This window comes from Porites lutea, chromosome 3 (assembly GCF_958299795.1).
Source record: "Porites lutea chromosome 3, jaPorLute2.1, whole genome shotgun sequence".
NCBI classification, from domain to species: domain Eukaryota; kingdom Metazoa; phylum Cnidaria; class Anthozoa; order Scleractinia; family Poritidae; genus Porites; species Porites lutea.
Window position 1 is genome coordinate 26,314,246 of NC_133203.1, and position 23,765 is coordinate 26,338,010.

The window sequence follows — 23,765 nt, forward strand, 5'->3', positions numbered from 1 at the left end:
GGCAGTTTAATTGACTCAAACAAAGACGCATTAACTAACAGTGATAATACTGAACCCTTTGTTATTTTCGGCAATGGTGGGGCTAGAAACTCGCCCAATTGCAAAACTAAATTATAACCGCACAGAAGGTCTCCCAACAGATGGCAAAGAGGGACGGAGGGTAGGGTGAAAGCAAGAGGGAGCGAATGCGGGAATGTACGAGAGGTTAGGTTGACACGAGTCGGATGATCAACTAAATATGCAGCGAGACAACAAAGACACATTACACAGTATCGACATAAGTAAGATATGATTATGCCTTGACGTAACGCACGTTTGATTTCAATTGGTTTTGTTGCTATTTATCCGTTTTCTCTCCTTGCTAAGAAATGCTTACTAATGATAAATGCTTAGCAACAGAATCGTCAAAGAATATAGCTTATAAATAAACTTTGTCAGGTTGGAACTTGCGTGGCTGTCGCTGGATTAAGATTGTAATTTAGTAGTAAGCACTAACCACTTAGAAGTGGGTGTTTTTAAGAGGTTGCAACCTTTATTTTTGTTGTTGTTGTTGTTGTTTTTTTTTGCGGGTTAGAACTAAAAAAGAAAACAGGGCATCATCAACTGAAGAAAAATGAGGCAACAAATATCGTGCACATAACAAAGTTACTTCAATTGATTAAAATCACGCATTTGTTTCAGTACGATGTCCAAGTTCTCAAACGTGCAAACGTATAATGAGTTCGAGTAAAAAAGGTTACCGCAAAAAAAAAAAAATCAAACTCAAACGAAACGTGCACATGTAAATGATATGGTGGCTAAAAGATATGAGGTAAATGATATGGTCATTTAAATATAATATATGTAAAAATCCGATTAAACTATACCCGCACGTATAACGACTCACTTTAAAAGGGAAGCTTGTTCGAGCTGGAAAACAAACAAATATTTCTACCATAAAAGGAAATAAAATAAAGAGGTAACCAGCAACATTAAAACAGGAACAAAACAAATATTTGCTATTTAACTGATGAGCACGTAGCACTGATTTCAGTAATCGCAGTGTTCTGGTTGAGCTCTAAAAATGGTTCAGTATTTCGCTGTTTTCTTGGTTTTCTCTTTCTCCGGCGTTTCACTGGGAACAACCACCTCACCTCAGCAACAAAACACCGCAAAGTTAAAAGATTTATGCGAGGTATGAAATAATAATTCTGTTGTATCTGACATTTTTGGGTCTCGGGCAGAGGGTGGAAAAAAATCGCATTAGAAAGGTCTGCAACGGAGTTAATATTGGCACAATAAAATTGCCTGCTTTGTTATAAGATACGGTGCTCTTTCTTACCTTCACGATTTATTATTTAGTTGATAAATAACATAAACCTCAACTCTTCTGTGGTTAAGTCTGCTTTTCAAGATTTGCCCCGAAGGTTAGTCTCACGGATTTGTTCTGATCTACCTAGCTTTGCACAATTTATTTCGCAGTTTCTGAGTAATAGACTGAAGGCTGTGTTATGTCAATTAAATTGAGGTTGGAGCCTTTCTTTTTTAGGGTTGCATTGTTTACAAAGGCAAGCAGCAAAATTAAACGCGGGGAGACTGAGCTTTCTTTTAAAAAGGAATTTCTCTTTCCGCTATAAACTATCTTTAAATATCATTAGTTTTTAAGATTTTTTTTGGTTTTAAAAATTTATCATTAATTTCTCGTTATTGCTATTATTGTTATCTTTATTTTCATTATTATTATTGTTATCATTATTATTTGGTTTTTATATCATCTTCAACATCATCATCATCATCATCATCATCATCATCATCATCATCATCATCATCATTATTATCATTATTTTTATTATTCTATTATGAACCTAGCAATAATTATTCTAGTCCTAAGAATTTGCATTTCAAAAGATTTATGCGAGGTATCATAACAGGTCAGAGCCCCGATTTTAAGTACTAGGCGACTTTGAAAGACGCGTGCTTCACATATTTGTGGCGGATTAGAATGCCGGCTTGGTCGGAAGCCCTTTGTTTAAAACATGGCGGGATACTCGCAGCTTAAGGCAAGCATGTGCCTTGTAGCTGTCAACATAATGCTTTTTAATTACATTCTGTCATAATTAACAAAACCTGATCGATGTTTGATTGAAAGTAATTGTACAAATCTGGTACCAGACAAACCGCTTTAAAAAACAAAAAAACAAAACTAGTTTATGGTTATTTCTCATTAATTTCACTTATCAAAACAAATATTTAGTTTTATCAGTTTTCCCGTTTCTTTCAAAACATCCGTCATTTCCGGGCGTTTCACTGTAGTCAATGAAAGACACGCTTTATCAGTCTTCTTTTACGCCGTAATATCAAAATTTCCATCTTTCAAAGGCGATGAACCAAAGCTCGCAGGATACCAAAGCGCCAAAGGCGCACGATGCAGTCCCGGTGTTTTGTGAGCACCCGTTAAAAATATTGAACGCCAAAACTATCAAGTTTTGGTACTGCGAAGGGCAGCTAGTTTCTGTACCCAAAGGTTAGTGCATGGACAGGCTATCGAAAGAAAATAAAAGGGATGCTTGCCCAATGGATAGCAGGCCTAACTACGCAAATAAATGTCTCATTACTTCCTTGTCTGCGAGGTTAGTACTAAATTTACTCTCTAGAATACATTACACAACTCAATCAGCAACACTTTGCAAGTAGAATTGGCGATCAGTGTGGGCAATTTATATTTCTAAGGGACGTCCGTCGCACAAAGAGTTAACGCGCGGCGCTTTTTAGTCAATGACTGACATAAGAGTTTCCTCACAATCGACCCAGTTAGAGTGCGATAATGTGCGCGTGAACTTTGCCTACAACTGGCAATAAGCTGAATAAACCGGAAGCTGAACACCATGAATAAGTTACTAAATCACATCGCTCAGGTTTTTAGGTGGATATTAAAAATCGTATTTTCTCAAGTACCGGAGGGGTTTTTCGCGCATTCTGTTGCGCAGTTTGGCAGTGCTACACCGAGCATCAGACAGGTAACGCACCGAAAGCCACCATTTTACTCTTCTTCTACCAAACAGTTTTCCTGCAATGGTCTTAGTACTGGTCCCGTTGCCCAAGCCTTGCACGAGCAAGATACGGTAATCGAGAGTCGAGAATCGAGAATCGATATTGTACTCGGGACAAGAAAAGGTCGCCGTCCATGGACCAACTGATGCAATGCTAGAGCTTCAAGCTGCTGAGAAACGGCAATTCTGGATTACAACCAGTGAATGAACTCCTGAGAAGCGTCCAAATTATAAAGGAACTTTGGAGGCCAGTCAGCCACGGTGATTGTCGCACCACGCATAAAGTAGAATAAATTTGTTAGCCTGGTCTTGTCTTTGACACAAATCACGTAAAACTATAAAGAAGTTGCCACTATGAACTCGGGAAAATGAAAAGTCAATAATACTATGGTTGACGACTGACAGTTTAAAAGAGAGACAACCTTCACCTCAGAATCTTGGGCGCGCCGTCTGTAAGCTCTGAGGGAGAGGGAAGCCCCATTATTTGGCCTATTTCAAAAATAAATGACAACACAAAAATAACCTACAAAAATAATTTGGATTATAACCGACATTTTAAAAGAAAGACTACCTTCACCCCAGAATCTTGGGCGCGCCGCCTGTAAGCTCTGAGGGAGAGGGAAGCTCCATAATTTGGCCTATTTCAAAAACAAATGACAATACAAAGATGACCTACAAAAATAATTTGGATTATAACCGACATTTTAAAAGAAAGACTACCTTCACCTCAGAATCTTGGGCGCGCCGCCTGTAAGCTCTGAGGGAGAGGGTAGCCCCATAATTTGGCCTATTTCAAAACAAATGACATTACAAAGATGACCTACAATAATAATTTGGATAATGACCGACATTTCAAAAAAGAGACTACCATCACCTCAGAATCTTGGGCGCGCCGCCTGTAAGCTCTGAGGGAGAGGGAAGCCCCATAATTAATTCGGCCTATTTCAAAAACAAATGACACTACAAAAATAACCTTCAAAAATAATTTGGATTATAACCGACATTTTAAAAGAAAGACTACCTTCACCTCAGAATCTTGGGCGCGCCGCCTGTAAGCTCTGAGGGAGAGGGTAGCCCCACAATTTGGCCTATTTCAAAACAAATGACAGTACAAAGATGACCTACAATAATAATTTGGATAATGACCGACATATCAAGAAAGAGACTACCATCACCTCAGAATCTTGGGCGCGCCGCCTGTAAGCTCTGAGGGAGAGGGTAGCCCTATAATTTGGCCTATTAAGTAAAAAACAAGTAGCAATAGAAAGATAACCTGTAATAATAATTTTTGGATTATGATTGACATTTCAAGGAGACTAAAATAACTGATATAGAAACCATACTGTATCTGTGACGTTGATTATACAGATCGCCCAAGCGACCACGAATATGTTGAAGTGGAAGAAAATCTGGAGTATCCAGCGTGTTGGGCTCCTGCCAGCGAATAAGATTTTGGCGGGATTTCGACAGAGCTTGGCGGGCTTTTTGGAGAGTAATTTGTCACTGGAGGCACATCGACACTTACATCGTCTTAAGCCAGAGAAAAAAGACTTGAATCCTTCGCCGTTTGATCAAAAAGGTCGTCCATTGAATCAGATAATCGGTCTTGCTGTTCCTCAAGGAGATGTGAAGTAGAGCTCGAGCTCTTGCTTTCGTTTACACCGGCGACTATAAAATGTGCGTTGTTGACGGCCTTTCTCAAACGTTCAAATAGAGAAGATGTAAAAATTTCTTTGGTCAGGGTCTTTTCCACGCAGAGTTCCTTCCAAACCAGAGAAAGATGTGCCAGCAGAGAGTGTATTCCTACTTGTGGCTCCTCAGTAAAACTTGATACGCCGACTCGCCGTTTTCGCTTCGAAGGTCGCCAATGTTGACACGGCATACTACTCTTGAAAGAAGTTAAATAAGCCATCGGAGCACTATTTTCTTAAAAGAAAGCACTTGAAAAACCATTGAAAGCGTATCAAGCCTATTTGAATCCAAATGCGGCGAGAAAACTGTAGTTATCAATTGCGAAGCCAGCCGCGAAGATCGACTTCCAAATTTTCAATCGACCGTGAAATGAATTTATAATACCCAAATAGTCTGATCAAATTTCGCGTTTCCTTGAGATGTCTGGTTCGTTTAATCAGAAGTACAAAGTTTCTTGACAGGCAATGTGTCCGGCGCTCTCCAAAGGTGTCTGGAGGAGTGCTTAAAACTAATTACGAAAGCAACGCCTGGCTGTTATTGGAAACCAATCTGCGGTGGTTGCTGTGGAGATTAGGCCTCCTCGGGCGCGCATTAAAATCGGGGCTCTGGCCTGTTATGAAACGATTATTCTGTTTTAGCTAATATTTTTGTGTTTTGGCCAGGGGGTGGAAAAAAAATCGAATTAAAAAGGTCTGCAACGGAGTTTATATTGGCACAATAAAAATGCCTGCTTCGTCATAAGGCACAGTGTTTTTTTCTGAGCTTCACGATTTATTATTTAGTTGATGAATAACTTAAACCTCAACTTTTCTGTTGTTAAGTCTGCCTTGCAAAATTTACCCCAAAGGTTAGTCTCACGGATTTGTTCGGATCTAACCAGTTTTAGACAATTTATTTCGCAGTTTCTGGGTAATAGACAGGTATCGATTGACGGCTGTGTCATGTCAATTAAATTGAGGGGGGAGCTTTTTCCTTTTTAGGGTTGTATTGTTTATGAAGGCAAGCAGCAAAATGAAATGCGGGGAGATTGAGCTTTGTTTTAAAAAAGGAATTTCTCTTTCCACTATAAACTATCTTAAAATATCCCTAGCTTTTAAGATTTTTTTGGTTTTAAAAAATTATCATTAATTTACCGTTATCAATTTCATTGCTATTATTGCTATCGTTATATTTGGTTATGCATAAGTCAATTCTAGCTGCGCCCAGAACCCCCCCCCCCCCCCACCCCCGGCTGACCCCGGGAATTAGCATTATTTTTGGCCTCGGATGGCAGATTCCTGGGGGTGGGGACTCTTGAGCTGTCAAATCCTCTGGGGTGGGGTCGAAAACGAGGGCAAATGCCTCGTCCTCCGTCAGCTCGCACAGTCAAATAGTGCCATTTAAGCATTTTAATGTGCGATTTTTCGTTTGTAATAGCGTTAGGATTGTAATAGACTGTTCACAGTCCCCTACTTTTTTCGTGAGATCGTTTAGGTATACCGCGTCTTACCGTCTTGATTTTTAAATGTACCTACCGAGCGGGTGTCGGGGTTTATAGCTCTATGGGGGGTGGGGGGGGGGGATAGAGGGATTGTAATTTGCGTTGACAACGGGTTTAGTTTAAGTTGCCGACACCGACAAGTCGTTGACAAGTCGACGCTTCCATAAAACGTACGCTTTCATACTATAAGGCACATCTTGCGCAAACACACGAAGGATTTTTATTATTTTGATTAGGAAAATGTTTTCTTGTGTATGTTTGCTGATTTTACTTCGAGGAATGGGCTAGAAACATTATAAAATCACTGTTTCGAAAGGAGATGTTCGTAAACACGCGTAATCGATGCTAAATGTGTCTGGCATGTTTTTCATCACCAGTAGAGTTTCTTAATTAATAAATGGTAAAGGGCGTGAAATTCCTGTCACGCCTCCTGAACGCGAACTGCAGTGATGTCATTACAGTCCCTCTATTTTTCTCGCCTCCTCCCAAACCACCCCCGCCCCCTAAGTAGTTTTGACACTCATGCAAGATGGCAGCCCGTAACGCAAAGCGCTCGATCTCGATGATCTTACGGAAAAATAGAGGACTGTGAACAGTCTAGGATTCTAATTAAGACTGAACGCCACGACGACACCAGTTTATAGTTTTAGAATTGTTATAAAATTATTGACATTAAAATTAATAGAGCGCTACAAAGTTATATGTTATATCGAATCGTTTTACAAATATGGAAGGATGATCTTCAAATAACGAATATTCAATGATTCAATTAAAGCTTAACTAAAAAACGTTGATTCAGGTCCTGATAGCTCCCAATTTCGCCATGTGATTCTGGCTTGATAAGCAATGAGAAAATGCATGCATGAAATTGAGAACATTAGCCTTTACAACCCTCTTCAATTTTTAACTGTCCCTGACAATTAAACCAATATGCTTGTTTTTCCCGTAAAATCATCTGTGTAGTTATATTCTGATAGGAACCCCCGTGCGTATCAAAAGCTTGGGGATAGCCCCGGGATTGACAAATGCCCGGCCCCCAGGCAGAGCGTAATTTGCAAATGCCCCACCCCCGGGACTGAAAAGGCAGGCAAATGCCCCGCAGTAGCCCGGAGGGGCGAGGGGGGGGAGGCGCTGGGCACAGCTGGAATTGACTGATGTATTATTATATCATCTTCCACATCATCATCATCATCATCATCATCATCATCATCATCATCATCATCATCATCATCTCTATTATCATTATTTTTATCATTTTATTATTAATCTAGCAATAATTATCCTAGTCTGAGGAATTTGCATTTGACACCAAAACCAAAGCTCCAACTATTACGTTATTCTGAAGCACTTACATTCCTTAGCCGAGCATCATTGCATTATTCCGACTTTTCCTTTTTTCAATTTTAACCATTCGGGTAGCTCCCTGAGGGACGACTACAACAATTATATGACACCATCCTTGCTTTTTATCTAAAAATACTATGTTATGCCGATGATGTTCAATGCCGTCATCATCATCATTATCATCATCATCTTGATTATTATTAGTTTTTTTTTCTTCTTTCTTTAAATATAGATATATTTTGTTTTGCTTAGGGTGAAAACTCGGAGTTCGGCAAACCGTTTGTCTCGACCGCTTTCTTTATGAATATAAGTAGCCTTGCTAAAACAATCCTTGATATAAAATTCCTGCTAGCTTACTTATTAAAACTTTCGGTTTCACATGGATTATTATAGGTAGTCATGAATTTAGATTAAAACTTCCCGCCGTTCTTCATTACTTATTGAATTTGTACGCTTTCATTCCCGCTTCGTCTCTAAGACTCTCTAAGACAGACTGCAATTACTCTCTCAATACATTACCTCCCTTCGCTGCTATAATAGGCTATGGCTCTTCTTTCAATTACACATCTTTACTTTCAGAAATCTATACTGAGTCATGGTTTTCCAGGCATTCCAGGGTCAAATGGCATGCCGGGAATGCCCGGCGTGCCTGGGCCGCAGGGACCTCAGGGAAGAGAAGGTCTAAAAGGACAAATTGGTGATAAGGGATCACAAGGAGTGCAGGGTCCAAGAGGAGACAGGGGGCGCGAAGGGCCTCCCGGGAAGAGCGGACCGTCAGGAATTATGGGGATAAAAGGAGAACCGGGACTTCTGGGAATGAAAGGAGAGCCAGGCATTATGGGAAATCAAGGAATAAAAGGAGACAAAGGAGAGAAAGGAGAAAGCGTCAAAGCAAGTCAAGCAAGTGTGGTACCTCAAACCAACTGGAAACAATGTGTGTGGAAATCAGACGGCTATACCGATAACGGAAAGATCAAGGTAAACAAGAAATATGCTAAATAATTGCTATAGATCACAAGGAAAGTAGACGATCGCATTCGATACAAAAAGGAAGAAAATTTAAGAAGTTGCTGAGTAAATTAATTTGGAGTCAATTAAATAGCTCTGAGAAGAAAAATCTGCTTACCCTTCCCCCTCTGGTGATCTTAACTTTATGTCACCTCTTTCAGCTGATTTTTATTTCCCTTTTTAATTAGTATTACAAGAATAGAGGCGTTACCAAATATATTTTAATTGTTTGCCAGGAGTGTGCTTTCAACAAATTAAAGTCGGATTCAGCGCTCAAAGTCTCGTTCCAGGGAAACATGAGGGTCTATGGTCATACTAAGGGTAATCGGTGGTACTTCAAGTTCAATGGAAACGAATGTACTGGACCAATGACGATTGAGGCTGTTATTTACAACGAATGGTCATCAGGAAATTCTAATCTGTATCATCATCGGTCATTTGAGGGGTACTGTGAGAACATTCGAAAAGGCGCAGTTAGAGTGGAATTATGGGTAGGAAAGTGTGGTAGCTTCACCCTGGGTAATGCTCACACTGGGTGGAATTCAGTATCCCGGATAATGATAGAAGAAGTATCTAGGCCCCAGTCCTAACGGGAGTCTCCCTCCCTCGATTCCGGGTGATTAAGTGTTTTCTCTTTCGACTTTTCTTGAAAAATAAAACAACAATTCAAGTAGTTTATCTGCGCGAAAGACATGTTGAGGTAAATTACATGGCTTAGATTTCGCGTACTCAATAAGCCTTGCTTTTAGTCGTCGTTTTGAGAAGATAGCATGGACTGTTGTTAGTCAAATTAGTTGTCAGTAAGACTAACTAGACATTTGAACGTCTGAGAAATTTGATGGTAACTACGGTAACCTGGAGTGATTGAACTGTGCTTAATGTAGATGTAACTTAAATAATAACAAGAACAGCAGAGAAAAGTGAGATTACTCTAAAACAAGACCAATAAAGCTTATTGAACGTAGTCATCGACAATCTTTGATATTATTGAAGTTAATACTCGTGATGATAGGCGATTTCCTGGGCTCTCGTAACGAGTAATTAATTACATTAATTACCCTAGAGGTTTGATGTAGTAATCGTCACTTAAACAATAATTCGAGTATTCAAGTAAAATTGGTCGTTACTTATATGTGATGGAGATTTTTATCCACTTTTCTCGTCCCTCTTTATCTTTTTTAACTTTCCCTTCTTTTTAGTGTATTTTCTTCACTGTGCAAGGCTTTCAGCAAAAAGTTAAATTTCATTCACATGTTATCCCTTATACTTTCTTTAGAACGTGACGAAATTCATGGAAACATGCACAAATGTGGTAAAACGTACTCGAAATTTACACTCAAAAGCCTATAGATACGATCAAACAAATATTCAGGCTTCTTGAATTTTTGACCTGATGTTTTGGACAACAGCAATCGTATTTACAAGAAATGTAAGCTAACTAGGAAAAAAAAATAGATCATCATCATGATAAAAAAAATAAATAAATAAATAATAATACTTTTATTTATACTTTAAAAATACTTTTTGTAACGTTGATAAGTTTATACCTAGAAGAATGTCAGATAACATTTGCCATAACATTTGCTATAAAATATCTTTTCATTTTACATTGGGTAATGACGTCATTGATAACGTGACTATTGCCAAATTAGGTCTTTTTGTTGCTGGGACAAGATTTCATTATCGAGTTGAAAACAAATAGCATGTTTAAGGTGTTGGTTGTGTGGGGCTGTTAAAAGTAACCTGTTGACTTCCCGCATGGGAATCAGGGGGGAATCAATATGAGCGAAAAAGTCGAGAGACTAGGCCGAGGGCTGTAGAAAGTCGATGTTTCAAAACACGGCAGTGAAAATTTGCGAGAAAGTAATGATCTACCTGATAATTTTTTTTAACGACCAAACGAGGGATATGACGTCATCAGACACGTGACCATAGCGTTTTGAATATTTTAGTTCGTTTTTAAAGTACAGTTTTAGTCATAGATTGGCAATTTTTTTCTCTACAAATCTTTACACTTTTTGCCTCCGAGAAATTGTACCACCATTTCCAAAGCTCAAGCAAACAAAAACTGAGCCAGGAGTTAAAAAATTAACTTGCTCGATATTACAAGTTTAAATCGAAAAGGAGACTTACTTTTACTGCGATCACTCTTTTGGCCGCCTGAGTCTACCATGTAAGTGTATCGACATGAACATGTAATGAGAAGGTGTAAAGGTTACTCCAGAAAAAAGGCTAACTCCAACAAAACACGTGCGTGTCAATGCATACGTGAATAAATCATATGGTGATAATGAAGATAAAAATTGAAACAATACCTTCACGTATAACGACTTACTTTCAAAGGGAGGTGTGTTCGGAAGGAAAACAAACACGTATGACTACCATAAAAGGAAATGAAATAAGAAAGTAACCAGCAGCAGTAAAACAGGAACAAAACAAATAGTTACTAGTTTTCACTTATGAGCACGTAGCACTGGTCTATTAAGTGCCTTCTGGTTCAACTCTCATTATTATGATGGTTTAGTGTTTCGCTGTTTTGTTCATTCTCTGTATTTCATGGAGATCATCACTCAAGGGAACAACCACCTCACCTCAGCAACAAAGCACTGCAAAATAAATATGCTTGATAAATATGATACATGAGATTGCGATAAAAAGGTTGCAATAAGTGGAAATATAATAAAAAAAGGATCGATAAACATATTTCATTCAAAAAACAGAACAAGAAGCAGACACTCGAAAAGAGAGACAGTGTAAAAGATAACACCCCGGATTTGGTTGTTATTTTATGGAAAACCGATTATAAAGCCAGGAAATCCAATAAGATAAAAACAACTGGGCTGTAGTTGATGTTAGAAATTCATTCGACGTGAGAAATTCTTTGTTCAATTGTTTGTTTTCTACCCTATAATGATGCGCCGGTGGCAAAATCAAATGGATGAGAGAAAACTAAGAGATTTAAGTGCTAAAAATCCTACTAAACTGCACTGAGTGTTTCGTAAAAGAAGTGGGGCTCAAGTGGCAAACTAAAAGAACCTATCCTTCTTTCCGCGCCCGAAAATATCTGCGCTATTTATCACTTTACTACTCATGTCTAGCCCCTGGGAAGCAGCGTATAGAGCAAACCCGGTGGCAGTGGGCTCGAACCCTATCCAGTTCATAAGACTTTTTTTCTCGGTCTCATTTGGTGCCCCAATCGACAAATTTCCATGTAATAAATCCATTCTTGTTTCTGAGGCTTCCGGGATAAATATTAGCAATCAATTGAAAGTTTAGAGGTGAATATACACTTTTTTTGTTTCATTTCCCTCAGCCTCAGAGCAAAGTAATGATGTTAACATTATCAAAATCGGTCTATTCCCTTATTATAGGCTAACGGTCATTAGGGTTTATGGTTTGTTCATATCATTCCAGAGTCAATTCTCTATATTCTACCATTGCTTTTTTATGCCCTCGCTGTAAGATAACGGGATCGAACAACAACATATAGAATTCTGATCTAAAAAACTATTAAACATTAAAAGACTAAAATAATCAAAACTACTAATTCGCGTCAGTGCGATCTCTCTTTTGGCCGCCTAAGATCTCTATTTCCCATGGCCACTACCATGTAAGCGCATAGATATAAACATGTAATACACTGTAATAAGCCATATAGGTTACTTCAAGGCCAACTCCAACAAAACGTGCATGTCTATACGTGTGAATAAATGATGTGGTGATCATGAAGACAAACATTGAAACAATACCTATACGTATAACGACTTACTTTCGAAGGGAACTTTTTTCGAGAAGGAAAACAAACACGAATAACTGCCATAAAAGGAAATTAAATAAGAAAGTAACCAGCAACAGTAAAACAGGAACAAAACAAATATTTATTATTTTAACTGGTGAGCATGTAACCTGGTCCATTCACTGTGTTCTGGTTCAACTCTCCAGATCATTATGATAGTTCAGTATTTCGCTGTTTTGTTGATTCTCTGTTTTTCTGGGGGATCGCTGGAAACAACCATCTCACCTCAGCAACAAAACACCGCAAATTTAAAAGACTTATGCGAGGTATGAAATAATTATTTTGTTTTTGCTGACATTTCTGGGTCATTACTGGGAAAGTGGGTGAAAAAACATTGCATGAAGTAATATACATGCATACAGGCGCAATCTAAAGCCCCCTTTTTCATAGCCTACCGTACTCCCTCTGTGTCTTATTATTTTTTTAGTTGATATTGGTGTTGATATTCGTCCAAATTTTGGTCTCACGTCTTGTAATCAGACTTTTCCCACACACTTCTACACCTCTGAGAAGTTTAGAACTAAGTAAATAATGACAAAGTGTTCTTGACCAGGGGAAAAGTACGACAATATTTTATATATTCTACACCTTTTACTAGTGTAGAATAAGGGATAAAATAGGAAAGCAGGGTTCTTTCACACTTCCACATCTCAGAAAAGTGTAGAACTCAGGACGAAAAAGAACAGTAGGGATATTGTGGCCAGCTCCTGACATTTCTGACCTTTTAAATAATTTATTTGTCAGCCTGTCTCGTAAAAGACGGGTATGGTTAGCCGGTCATATCATATCAATAAAATTATAGCGCTGTGCTTTTTTCATTGACGTGATTTATTATTATTATTATTATTATTATTATTATTATTATTATTATTATTATTTATTTATTTATTTATTTATTTATTTATTTATTGACTTTTAATTTTTTTATTATTATTTTTTTTATTTCCTACATTAGTAGCCGTGGATTAACTGAAGTCTTACAACCCATTTGACCCGATCACTTTCTCTATCGTTATAAATAGCCCTTTCTTAAATAAGCTCATGTTAAAAAATTCATTTTAATTTTCAGAAATCTATCCTGGGTCATGGTTTTCCCGGCATTCTAGGGTCAAATGGCATGCCTGGAATGCCGAGCATTCCTGGACCGCAAGGACCCCAGGGAAGGAAAGGTGCAAAAGGACAGATCTGTGATAAGGGATCGCAAGGAATGCCGGGTCCAAGAGGAGACAGAGGGCGCGAAGGGCCTCCTGGGAAGAGCAGACCCCATGGAATAAAAGATGAAACGGGACTTGTGGGAATGAAAGGAGAGCGAGGCATTGTGGGAAATCAAGAAAGAAAAGGAAACAAAGGAGAGAAAGGATAAAGCGCCAAAGCAAGCCAAGCAAGTGTAATACCACAAACCAACTGGAAACAATGTGTGTGGAAATCAAACAGCGATACTTATAACGGAAAGATTAAGGTAAACAAGAAATATCCTAAATAATTGCTACGGTCACTTGAGGGATACTTTGAAAACATTCTACAAGGCGCAGTTAGAGCGTATTTATGGGTAGGAAAGTGTAGTTGTGGTCACACCCTGGGTGACGCTTACACTGGATGGGAGTCAGTGTCCCGGACAATGATTGAAGAAGTGTCTAGGCCCCTGTCATAGTCTGCCCAGTCTTTGACCAAGTTTCTTATTTTATTTTTTCTGGTGGTTTTTCTACAGTCTCCGAACGCCAGTGTCAAAGGATTGCAAGATCTCTGCATGTGTAATTTGCATTGTCATATTTCAAATGTTATTGACAAAAACTATATCAGTTTTTTGTAACAAGTTCAGGCTATCCTATTTCTGGAGATTGACCATTTTCTTGGATTGGAGTTATAAATTTAGGTTCCAAATAAAGGTCTTACAATTTTTTGCTTAATATGTGAAAAGAATAGGAGGTAAGCTAAGACCTTGGCTTCCTCTGGAAAATATTCTATATCATACTTTTCATGAAAATGTAAATAATATTTTGGCACTCAAACTAGCTTAAGGCGCATTTAACTAGTTTAAGACGCAGTGTTTGTTCTAGCTCCGCACACGCAGTTTAAACCAGACTTAAAGACTTAAAAACTCTGAACGTGTACAATAACCCGAATGATTGATGCGTGTTCGATATAGGTGTAGCTTTAATCACCATAGCGAAAGAAAAATTGGGACTTAAGAAATGAGATTGGATCAAAAGAGGAGTAGGAAACCTGAACTTCTCCGTAGTTGTGATCATGATAGACCATTTCCGGGTTACGCAAAAACGAAAAAAATTGCCCGCTAGTAAGTTTTATAGCAAAAAGTTAACAAGTAAAATGTAGTATGTTAAAGGATAACTTGAGTATTCTTCCTTTTACAGTTGTATCAGTTGAAAGAAATGTGACTTTTTATTATTATTATTATTATTCCCTTTCTTGTCGTTGTAATAGAGAGTCTTTGTTATTGTTCTTTATAATTGTGTCAGTGCTTCAAATGTACATTAGGCTTTTAGTAACAAAATATAGATATATACATGTTGTCTTTGTTACTTCTACCGAAAGCCAAGTGAGCGAGGCTCAAATTTCCGCTTCTCTGAATATTGAGAAGAAAAATAATTTATGCTAATTTGAGTACGCAACGATCTGATTGGTGAAAATCGACTTCACTGAAATCCATGCGTCCGGCTGTCCTTCATGGGTGGAGGGCGGGCTAATTTGCTCTAAAAGGGTTGATCATCGAGCTGAGAATGTGATAAAAATTTAGAAACATACTCTTCTTGAGCGCCCAATTCGTTCTCGCATGCCTGAATTCTCTTGTTTCGCAAGCTATAAAATAGCAGAGGAATTTTGAGAAGGCTACCCTAGTGAGTGCTAGAGATTTTTTTTTTTCCTTTTTGTCAAACTCGTTTCATCCAAGGGATTTCCAAAAGGTATTCTGGATGGCATGAGAAGGCCCAAGCGTAAGATTTTTTGTGTGGTGGCGAAGTGGCTAAAAGTGATAAGACACATTGAAAAGACAAAACACAAGGCAACAGTTTTTAAAACCATCAAAAGTTTGATGGTTTTTTGTTAAATTTTATTAACTAAACTCCATCATCTTTTTCGGTTCCCGGCTTGCCTGCCTGCACCTGAATAGAAACTGAACTTTACGAACCAATGATAGCCAATTAAAAAAAGAAGAAGAAATTCTAGATTTAACTAATAATTAGTCGTTTTTTTTTTTATGACATTAGATTATAGCATTATAGCGTTTAACGCATTAAATATTTTAGTCCTTATGACGATAACGATACAGTATTTCGATTGCTTTGTTAATTAGTTCTCTATTTATCTCCCGGCGCGTGCAGTTCATTACTTCAGCTATACTACACCTCAAAAACAGAAAAGAACGTAACATAGATTGTAGATGAAACTTGGTACACTGATGTAACAAGTCAAGAAGATGATAAAAAGGTAATAAAAAGTGGGGGTCACCGTGCTTGTTTTGACGTCACAATGCTGACAAATACGGCTGTTTAGGACCCTTTGGCAAAAACCCCGCGCAGCCCAAAAGTAGACAAAAAGGAGAGATTTTTTCGATGATGCATGTGGTAACGCACAGAATTTGACTTTAATGTATTGTTTATCGACTCACGTTCCCGAAAAATGCCTTTTAATGCCCTTGTTTTTACTTAACGCTCCAAAGTAGATTTAAATTGGACACGCGCTCTTCGACCAGTGATAGCTCAATCCGTACAATTTAGTAAAATTGCCAAAAAACTGAACATAGATTTGTGCCAATTTTTTCTCATCGAAAGGAAGCACTATCCTTATTAAAATCTTGAAATAAAAAATGGGGGTCACCGTACTCGTTTTCGCGGTAGAGCTACAGAAAGTGCGCACCAAATGCATTTTCTTCGATTTTTGAGAGAGTACTGGGGCGGGATTTAAAATGGCATGTGTGTGAGAGGGGAAAGAAAGTAATAAAACATTCGTTTTTACAGAATTTACATCGAGATATCACAGTTAGGACACAATAGGGCCATTTATACCAGGAAAAATAAGACGCGTCGTACATAAGACGCATCTTAAATAAGACGCGAACTTTCCATATAAACGGCACATTTCGTATAAAATAAGACGCGACTTAGCTAAGACGCGTCTTATTTTAGAACAGCCCTTAACACCTGTTCTTAGATAAGACGCGTCTTAGCTAAGACGAGAAAAACTTCGTATAAATGACCTTCGCGTCTTACATAAGACGCGAACGCATGGTACGCATGCGTTAATTTTTGGCGGGAAAATTTTTGCGCCTTGTTGGCTGCCGTTGTTACGGGCAACATTCACATGAAAACGAGTCGAGAACAGAAATAAGACGCGAACCATTTATACGAGCTGCTCGTATAAATGGTACAGTTCGCGTCTTATTTAAGACGCGTCTTATGTAAGACGCGTCTTATTTTTCCTTGTATAAATGGCTCTAATGTGATAAAGAAAGCGTTTAAATGAAAATCAAAATGAGTAAGTACAAGTTAACATCCACTCGGCGAGGTTCTCCGTGAGGAAGTCGAACTCAGCAACACGCGTACTTCTTACGTTATGCACATTCCCAACACACACAGTCTCACTTCGGCAAGAAACAACCGCAAGCAAAAATTCCAATAGAGTTCTCTTCAGTGAACTTCATTTGAATAATGTTACTTCAGATGCTCTTTTTTGCGGTGGCCATCTTGTTATGCGCCGTAAGAGATGCGCAGTGCAAAACCAGTGAATCACCTTAAGGGAGAAATCTCTTTTGGAATGAAAACTTATTTTCTACTTTATTGATTCGTGAGTTTCGGCAGAGTAATTTTATAACACAACTGAACACTAGATTTCCTGAAAGCAAACAATAAATTGCAATAAAACTAAAAAATCTGATTGATTGAAACTAAAACATTGAAGCCAAATTGTATACCACTACAACTGCTGGTGTCTTAAATAAAACAAACATTCACTCCACTGTTAAAGCAACAATTATTTCTGTTGTGAGCACCTTCCACACATGACACGCCTGCGGATATGACTTTTGAGCATGCACATAACGATGAAAACTGTGCAAAGAAAAAGAAAAAGAAAACGAAAATTGATGGAAGCAGATGTCAAGAGAGCTTCTTGCACAAGCAATAAAGGGAGTTTTATATTAGATACGTATATCTCCATCCAAAACCTATCAATGTCTCCCGTATGTGATGTAATCTATTAAAAGACATTCGTGGATTTTATGCTGTGGGCTTCGGATTTTAATCAATGGATTGCAGACTTGTCAGCGGAACTTGGATTCGGGATTCCAATCGTTAGCGGGATTCCCCCGTTTATAACGGATTCCAAAGCCCAGGTTTCCTGATTCCTACTCTAACTCCAACTTCCTATCCTATTGGACGTCGCATCGTTGACCGCACAGCGGAAACGCTATCTATCAACTGCCAATTTTCCAACTTCTGTTAGTAACATGTCGAAAACATCCATATGTCCCTTTCCCACTGCCTTCTCGGTCTTTCCCTTTTTCTTTTCCCATCTATCTTTCCCATCTGATCTTCTCCAATCCCTCGCTTCTATTCAAATGCATGGCCAAAATGCTTCAGCTTTTGTTTCTTTATTTTGGTCTGTAATCATTGATCTTGTACTTTGAGGGCTGATTCCACGAAGTAATAAATATTTCATGGATTCCGGAACTCGGGCAGATTACAACACTTGGAGGGAATGGCTCCCAATCCCACTGTGTAGAATACCAATACCAAATTAAGCTCTTTAGTCACCCACACTTGGGAAACAGTCAACTTAAAGGTTCGGTGTAAGATATTGGGTAACCTGTACATGGTTTTATAAATTTGATACTCGATATTTTTTATTCTTCTTTTGATCCTTCAGCAATTACCATTGCCTCTGTCTTCAGTTTTGGAAGAGGCCCTCTTCTCTATTAGCCTTCCCAACCCCTCCTCCCCACCCCCCCCCCCCCCCTCCACCTCTTTCATGAACAGTGGATTAATGTAAGCCAACCAGGAGATCTATTTGAGAAATAACCGCCCGGCGGGGGACCTGGTGAAACACTCAAGGGAAGTCTGGGTAGAGATATTCCACCAAAGCCTTCAAAACCTGACTCTGCTCAAACCGAAAAAAAAAAAAGTTTATTTTGCTACACTGTTTAAGACAGGAGACCCTATTTTATGATCTTGAATTATTTCGTTTTGCATATATAGATATAATGGAACTGACTGTTTTGGAAAATAATTGTCTGTGCTACAAATGTACACTGCTCATCTCTCAGCAGCATTTAAACTCTGACGCCAAATTAAGCGAAATTGTATATCCGGTCCATAACCCTGAAAAGTATACCCTGTTCGACGACACACATCCGTCTAGATCAAATAAGGGAACGCCCCACCTCCCCTTCCCCAAGGAAGACGATAATTGAATTAATGAAAGTTTTGTGGTACGTAATTTTATAGTGTCTTACCTCAGCAACTTCGGTAGTTTGCAACACAGCATATTTGATTAAAAGGGCACGAAGCGTCGTCACATTTCTTCTTAGAAAGTCGGCAACTTCGGCGCCTCACACATTCTCCGCCAACCACAGTACAGCTGGAACGGCGATACTTCCTTTGCGCATTTTCGTCCTTGATATTATCTATGAAAGCAATTCAAGATTAGCCTGCGTAGCATGCGTCGGTTATTATTTTTTTTGCGGGCCGCTCGAGGGGAACACGCAAAGGGGAGAGGAGTCCTCTTCTCCTTTTCTCCCCACGCGCGTCCTCGAGATTTCTTCCTTGCCCTAGGTAAACGGCGCCTGCTATTCAAGATGGATCGAAGTATTTTAAGGCACAATAGATACATGGATCAATAGGGCCCTATAAAGCGCAAGAGGTTATCTTAAATCTTATTTTAAGCCTAGGGGAGGGATTTTCTTGTAAGCCTCCCTTGCCTTTTCAGTGAAGGAAAATTATTAATCCCCCCTCTCTTTTAAGCATCACTCCTCTCTCCCCCTCCCGCTTATTCTTAAATGATAGACCGTATTAATTAATCACGTCCAGAACACTTCACACTTCATGTTCTTAATTTTGGAAATTACGTGAAAAGAGGATCAGACTTTCAGAGGCCAGTGTTGATAATTTTTCTTGCAACTATGAAAATATTGGCTCCCCAAGATTGCATCTAGAGCACCCCTTCTGAGAACACCCTTATCTAGAGCTCAGAGTTTTGAATCAACAAAGATATCGCTGATAATCGCCATCAAAGGGATAAATAGCAGTAGTATATATACACTTATTAGTGATCTTGGTGATTTAAGCAATCTGATTGGTTAGCTATCGCGGACTATTCAACAATATTTACCTCCTAGCGAGTGAATAATGTGCGAGCTCGGTGTTTTTCCCATCCTTTTAACAGAACGAGAACGATCTTTTAAAAGTGGAAAAAAAATCGTATCGTTGACTTCTTTTAAGGCAAGAAAAGACTTTGAAGGATTCAAAACAGCGTTTTCCCATTAACTGTAGCTGAGTTTTGAGCTTGATAGATTGTTTCCAGCTCCCGTTTATTCGCGAAGAAGAGGCCGTTTCCTGAACTCAGCGTTTCCTAACAAGAAAAATTTGGCCCACGAATCGAAGTTTATTTACAAAAACAAATTTGAAAGCAATTGTTTGCAGAGATTCGACGTCAATTCTACAGGAAGACGACGCCTTACCTCGAGCAACCGGGCCGCCATTTTTGTCAGTACTTCATGTGAAGAACGACACAACAAACATTTTTGGCTATAAACTTAGCGATTCAACAGAAAACAACAAAGCTCTACTTTTCTTCTCAGGTAAGGAGACAATTCAAACTTTTTATCGTTCCATTTAAGCCATTATGCTGTTGTTTGCGAAGTGATAAACTTGTAAATTGCCACGTTTGAAAATTCTGCGAAGATCTATTTTTAACTTTTCTCATGGTTTGATCCGTCAGTCAAGTCATACTTTTTAATGGATTCCTCTCTGATTTTGTCGAGATCACCTCGTGTGTGTATATACTAAAACAATTGCTCTTTTCATTCTCAGTGAATAGTGACTTCAGGAATATTTTCCTCGCCGCTTCGCGGCTCCGTTAATTATTTAGCCACTATTTACCTCGATTTCAAAGAATAATTGTTTACTAGATTTAACCAGAAACTCATAAGGGGTTAAACGTGTAACTCTGATATGTTTGCTTTGTCCGATGCTCGTGATTATTCATTTTCGAAAGTACCATATTTGGAACGAGAAGAAGAGATAACTGACCAATTAAACTTCGTAAACAACGTGACGTAATTTTAATTCAAGTTCCCGCGCCCGCTTAAAAACGTGGCCGACGAACGGGGGAAAAACTGAAAGCTTTGAAAGGTTGAAACCAGGAATCGTACCGAAACACTGAGCAGAATATAATTGCCTAACCACCCTGGCCAGACGTAACATTATGAAACCCACTGACGTCCTCGCAACTTCTTGAAGTTGTCACTTCAAAAAACGATGCCTCGTTGACCCTCTACACAGTAAACTTATACCGCAAATAGGTTTTCAAAATTCTTATAGTAAAAGTCTAGAATAAACAGTAAAAAATACTTTCGAATAAAATTCATTAGCTGCGTTTCCAAAAGTGTCCAAAACCTGAGCCTGGCATCTTCGCAAAAAGAGATACGTGTAATGAATGTGAGAAGCATTTTAAGCTTATTTGGATGTTGCAGTCACGATCGTGTTTTGAGCTAATTTTATGAATGAACAAACTCAAAACAATAGACAGAGAAGCCGTTTCTTGAAAATTTTTATTCAAAGTCCAAAAAGTTAATCCTTTAAAGCAATTCGGAAAACACTATCTGGATCGTGGATCCGTTCACGCGAGTGAAATCGGCTGAGCACTTGGCAAAATTTAACGCACAAAATCCATCTCAAATCGGGGCATATTTTGTAACTTTTCTTTAGCGCCGAAGAGAAAAATTTATAAAAACGTCTATGAAACATTTAAAAATACATAAATTCCCTTTCAAGAACGTAATTGTCCTGGCCTTAGAGAGCAAAATGTACCTGAAAATTCTACAAAAACTTCACTGTCTTGGTTGCATTTCAAAACAGACCATGCACTCGGTCGTGAAGAAAACAAGGTTGAATTCCTCGAAGGACGATTTCTTGATGAAAAGCTTCCCTTCCTCCTCAAAAAGAAATCTGTGCATTCTTCTGAACTTTCTCTTTTTATTTTTTGTCTTTTAACGGTGTATTTTTAACCCTGAAATGCAGAACTCTTCTCTTAAAACATCTGCATGGTGATCGCGCGGCAGCCATTGTATTGAAAATGGCTATCTGCCACTAAGGTTTCCAAATATAGTAAAAGTGAATATTCACGAGCATTGAACACGAGTTGCACGTTTCAACGTTTCTGATTTAACAGATTTCGAGGCATAAAAAGAAAAACTAGCGCATGGAATACATCAACTATGGTATTTTGTTAACTAGTTCGTCACAACGAAAAAGAAACTGGGCTGAGTTAACTTTTGCAAAGACTTCTGGGACTGTTGCTAGGGGCAATAATTGGGGCTATTTGACCAATAGCTGACCGGCGCGTCCCCAGTAACGAATCCCAGGAACAATTGTAGGATGCATTTCGGCTCCCTTTCCTTTCGCGTTTCTCAGTAAAGTGGTGAATTGGGTGCAATAATACGTAATTATGTATAGGTTCCCAATAATGTGGACGAGGTACTGGAGTTAACACACTTACTCAGACTTCGCAGGTAAGGATTGTATTCCCCAAGACGTCTTGCTTCAGCGGAAAAGGTGATAAACAGCATGGAAATTACAAGTATGCGAAGCATCTTTTGTCAGCGACAGAGGGGGAAACGTTTGGAAAGTGTCTGAAATAATTATTAACCATCAGTCTTGTTGAATTTATTAAACATGAAGATTTCAGTACTAAAATAGTTATAATATAACATCAAAGATATATAATTATGATGCCAAGAAAAAGGGAAACAACAGCTACTCCTATAAGTTGGTCCTGGCCCAAACGGCAAACTTTTCATGAGACGAATAAAACTCTAATATGGGTGGACCTAAATTAAGTTATGAGATCGTCTTTTGGCCAGTCAGACGTCGAACTTAGGACGCGTCGAGCCAATTGACTTAGCCCATCGTAAATCAGACCAAGTTTTGTAATCATGTCGTCGCAACAGATGATCTTAATTAATTTAGGTCGACCCATGTAAGAGTCTAATTCGTCTCAAGAAAAGTACGATGTTTGGCCTAGGCCTAAGGCTCTTACTTATATTCGGATTTTAAACTGGCTGTTAAGTTTCTATATTTAGATATAGAAGGGCGCCTAAGTTTATATTTTTCATCGAGCGCTTAGTCAAAACTTTTTTAGACAAGTAGTGCCTTACAGTACAAGGTATGTTCATAAACTTGCTATGTATTCCTCTAACAATTGCTACCCAAAAAGGAGTTCTTTATCTCTTTTATATCCAGTTTTGGCAAATATTGTCTACGGATATTTTTCGAGGGCACGGCGAACCGTTTGATTATGGAAAAGAGTCGATCAAAATTCGGAAATCTAATGAGGTTGCTGGTACCGCTTTTTTTATATCCGGGAAAAGACAGGTCATTTTTTGCACCTTTTTAATTTATATGGAGGACGCTATAGTGACATGAATATTATTAAAAGTGTACAATAAAATGATATCTTAAGTGACTTGAAGCTCGCCCAAGCTAAGTATTACTATAGGATAAAAACTAGAGGTGATCATTGATTACGGATCCCCTTTCTTGCACTTACGGGAACGAAATCGAATCGAAACGAGTCCAGTTTCCCGGCCAAAATGCCCCTGTTAAAATCCGTGGGGGCGGCTACCCCGATATCTCGAAAACTGTGGCTTTGTATCACAAGAACACCAAGATTAGGATGCGTTCTGACGAAACCATCACCGGCAGTCTAAATCACCTCCAAGCGGTCCAGAATGCCGCGAAAAATCCGGGACCTTCTTACGCTCTAGAGCAACAAATTTGAATTATAATAAGCTTCCTTTTGACAAAGGAGCCAAAATACAAAGACAAAGGTGGAAATTGCGAAGCAAAGTGTACGTTTTACTCTATTAGAAAAAAGCTAAGTGCTTTGGCGGTTAGGTTCACCCTGGCTTTTTCAGAAGAGGCCGTGTGGAGGAATCATTTAGCGCTATGTCTATTTCCCTGGGACTTGGATTACTATTATTAATTCGGGTTCTAAAAATTCGGTTTTTTGGCCGTTTTCAGTATAGAAAAAACACTTAATCTTTGATATTATGTATAGATTTTTCTCTTTGAGATATGACTCGCCAAAAAAATTTCACCCTGGAAAAGTTAGCCTGGTGTCTAAACTACATATTGATGAAATTTTGGGTTTAATATGATGCTTGGAAGTATTATCGAAACGATAT

At 38.6% G+C, this 23,765-nt stretch overlaps 2 protein-coding genes across 2 annotated transcripts in view; both read left to right on the plus strand.

Moving 5' to 3' along the window:
• The first annotated feature begins 1,063 nt into the window (after window positions 1-1,063).
• Window positions 1,064-9,570, plus strand: LOC140930812 (uncharacterized). The gene is made up of 3 exons (XM_073380526.1): window positions 1,064-1,174; window positions 8,125-8,523; window positions 8,790-9,570. The coding sequence occupies exons 1-3, from the start codon at window positions 1,064-1,066 to the stop codon at window positions 9,141-9,143; spliced, it is 864 nt and encodes a 287-aa protein (XP_073236627.1). The 3' UTR covers window positions 9,144-9,570.
• Window positions 9,571-12,526: 2,956 nt separating this feature from the next.
• LOC140930823 (collagen triple helix repeat-containing protein 1-like) overlaps window positions 12,527-23,765 on the plus strand; it is a 42,016-nt gene continuing 30,777 nt past the window's right edge. Inside the window, exon 1 of the mRNA XM_073380535.1 lies at window positions 12,527-12,615. The gene's annotated coding sequence lies outside the window, so the exon portion shown is untranslated. The remainder of the gene's footprint in view (window positions 12,616-23,765) is intronic.

What these genes read in the sequence shown, in the direction of transcription:
- LOC140930812 (XM_073380526.1), top strand. Translation starts at nt 1,064, where the DNA reads ATGGTTCAGTATTTCGCTGTTTTCTTGGTTTTCTCTTTCTCCGGCGTT. An exon ending in AGTTAAAAGATTTATGCGAG is followed by an intron (nt 1,175 to 8,124) that starts GTATGAAATAAT and finishes CTTTACTTTCAG; the next exon opens with AAATCTATACTGAGTCATGG. An exon ending in CCGATAACGGAAAGATCAAG is followed by an intron (nt 8,524 to 8,789) that starts GTAAACAAGAAA and finishes ATTGTTTGCCAG; the next exon opens with GAGTGTGCTTTCAACAAATT.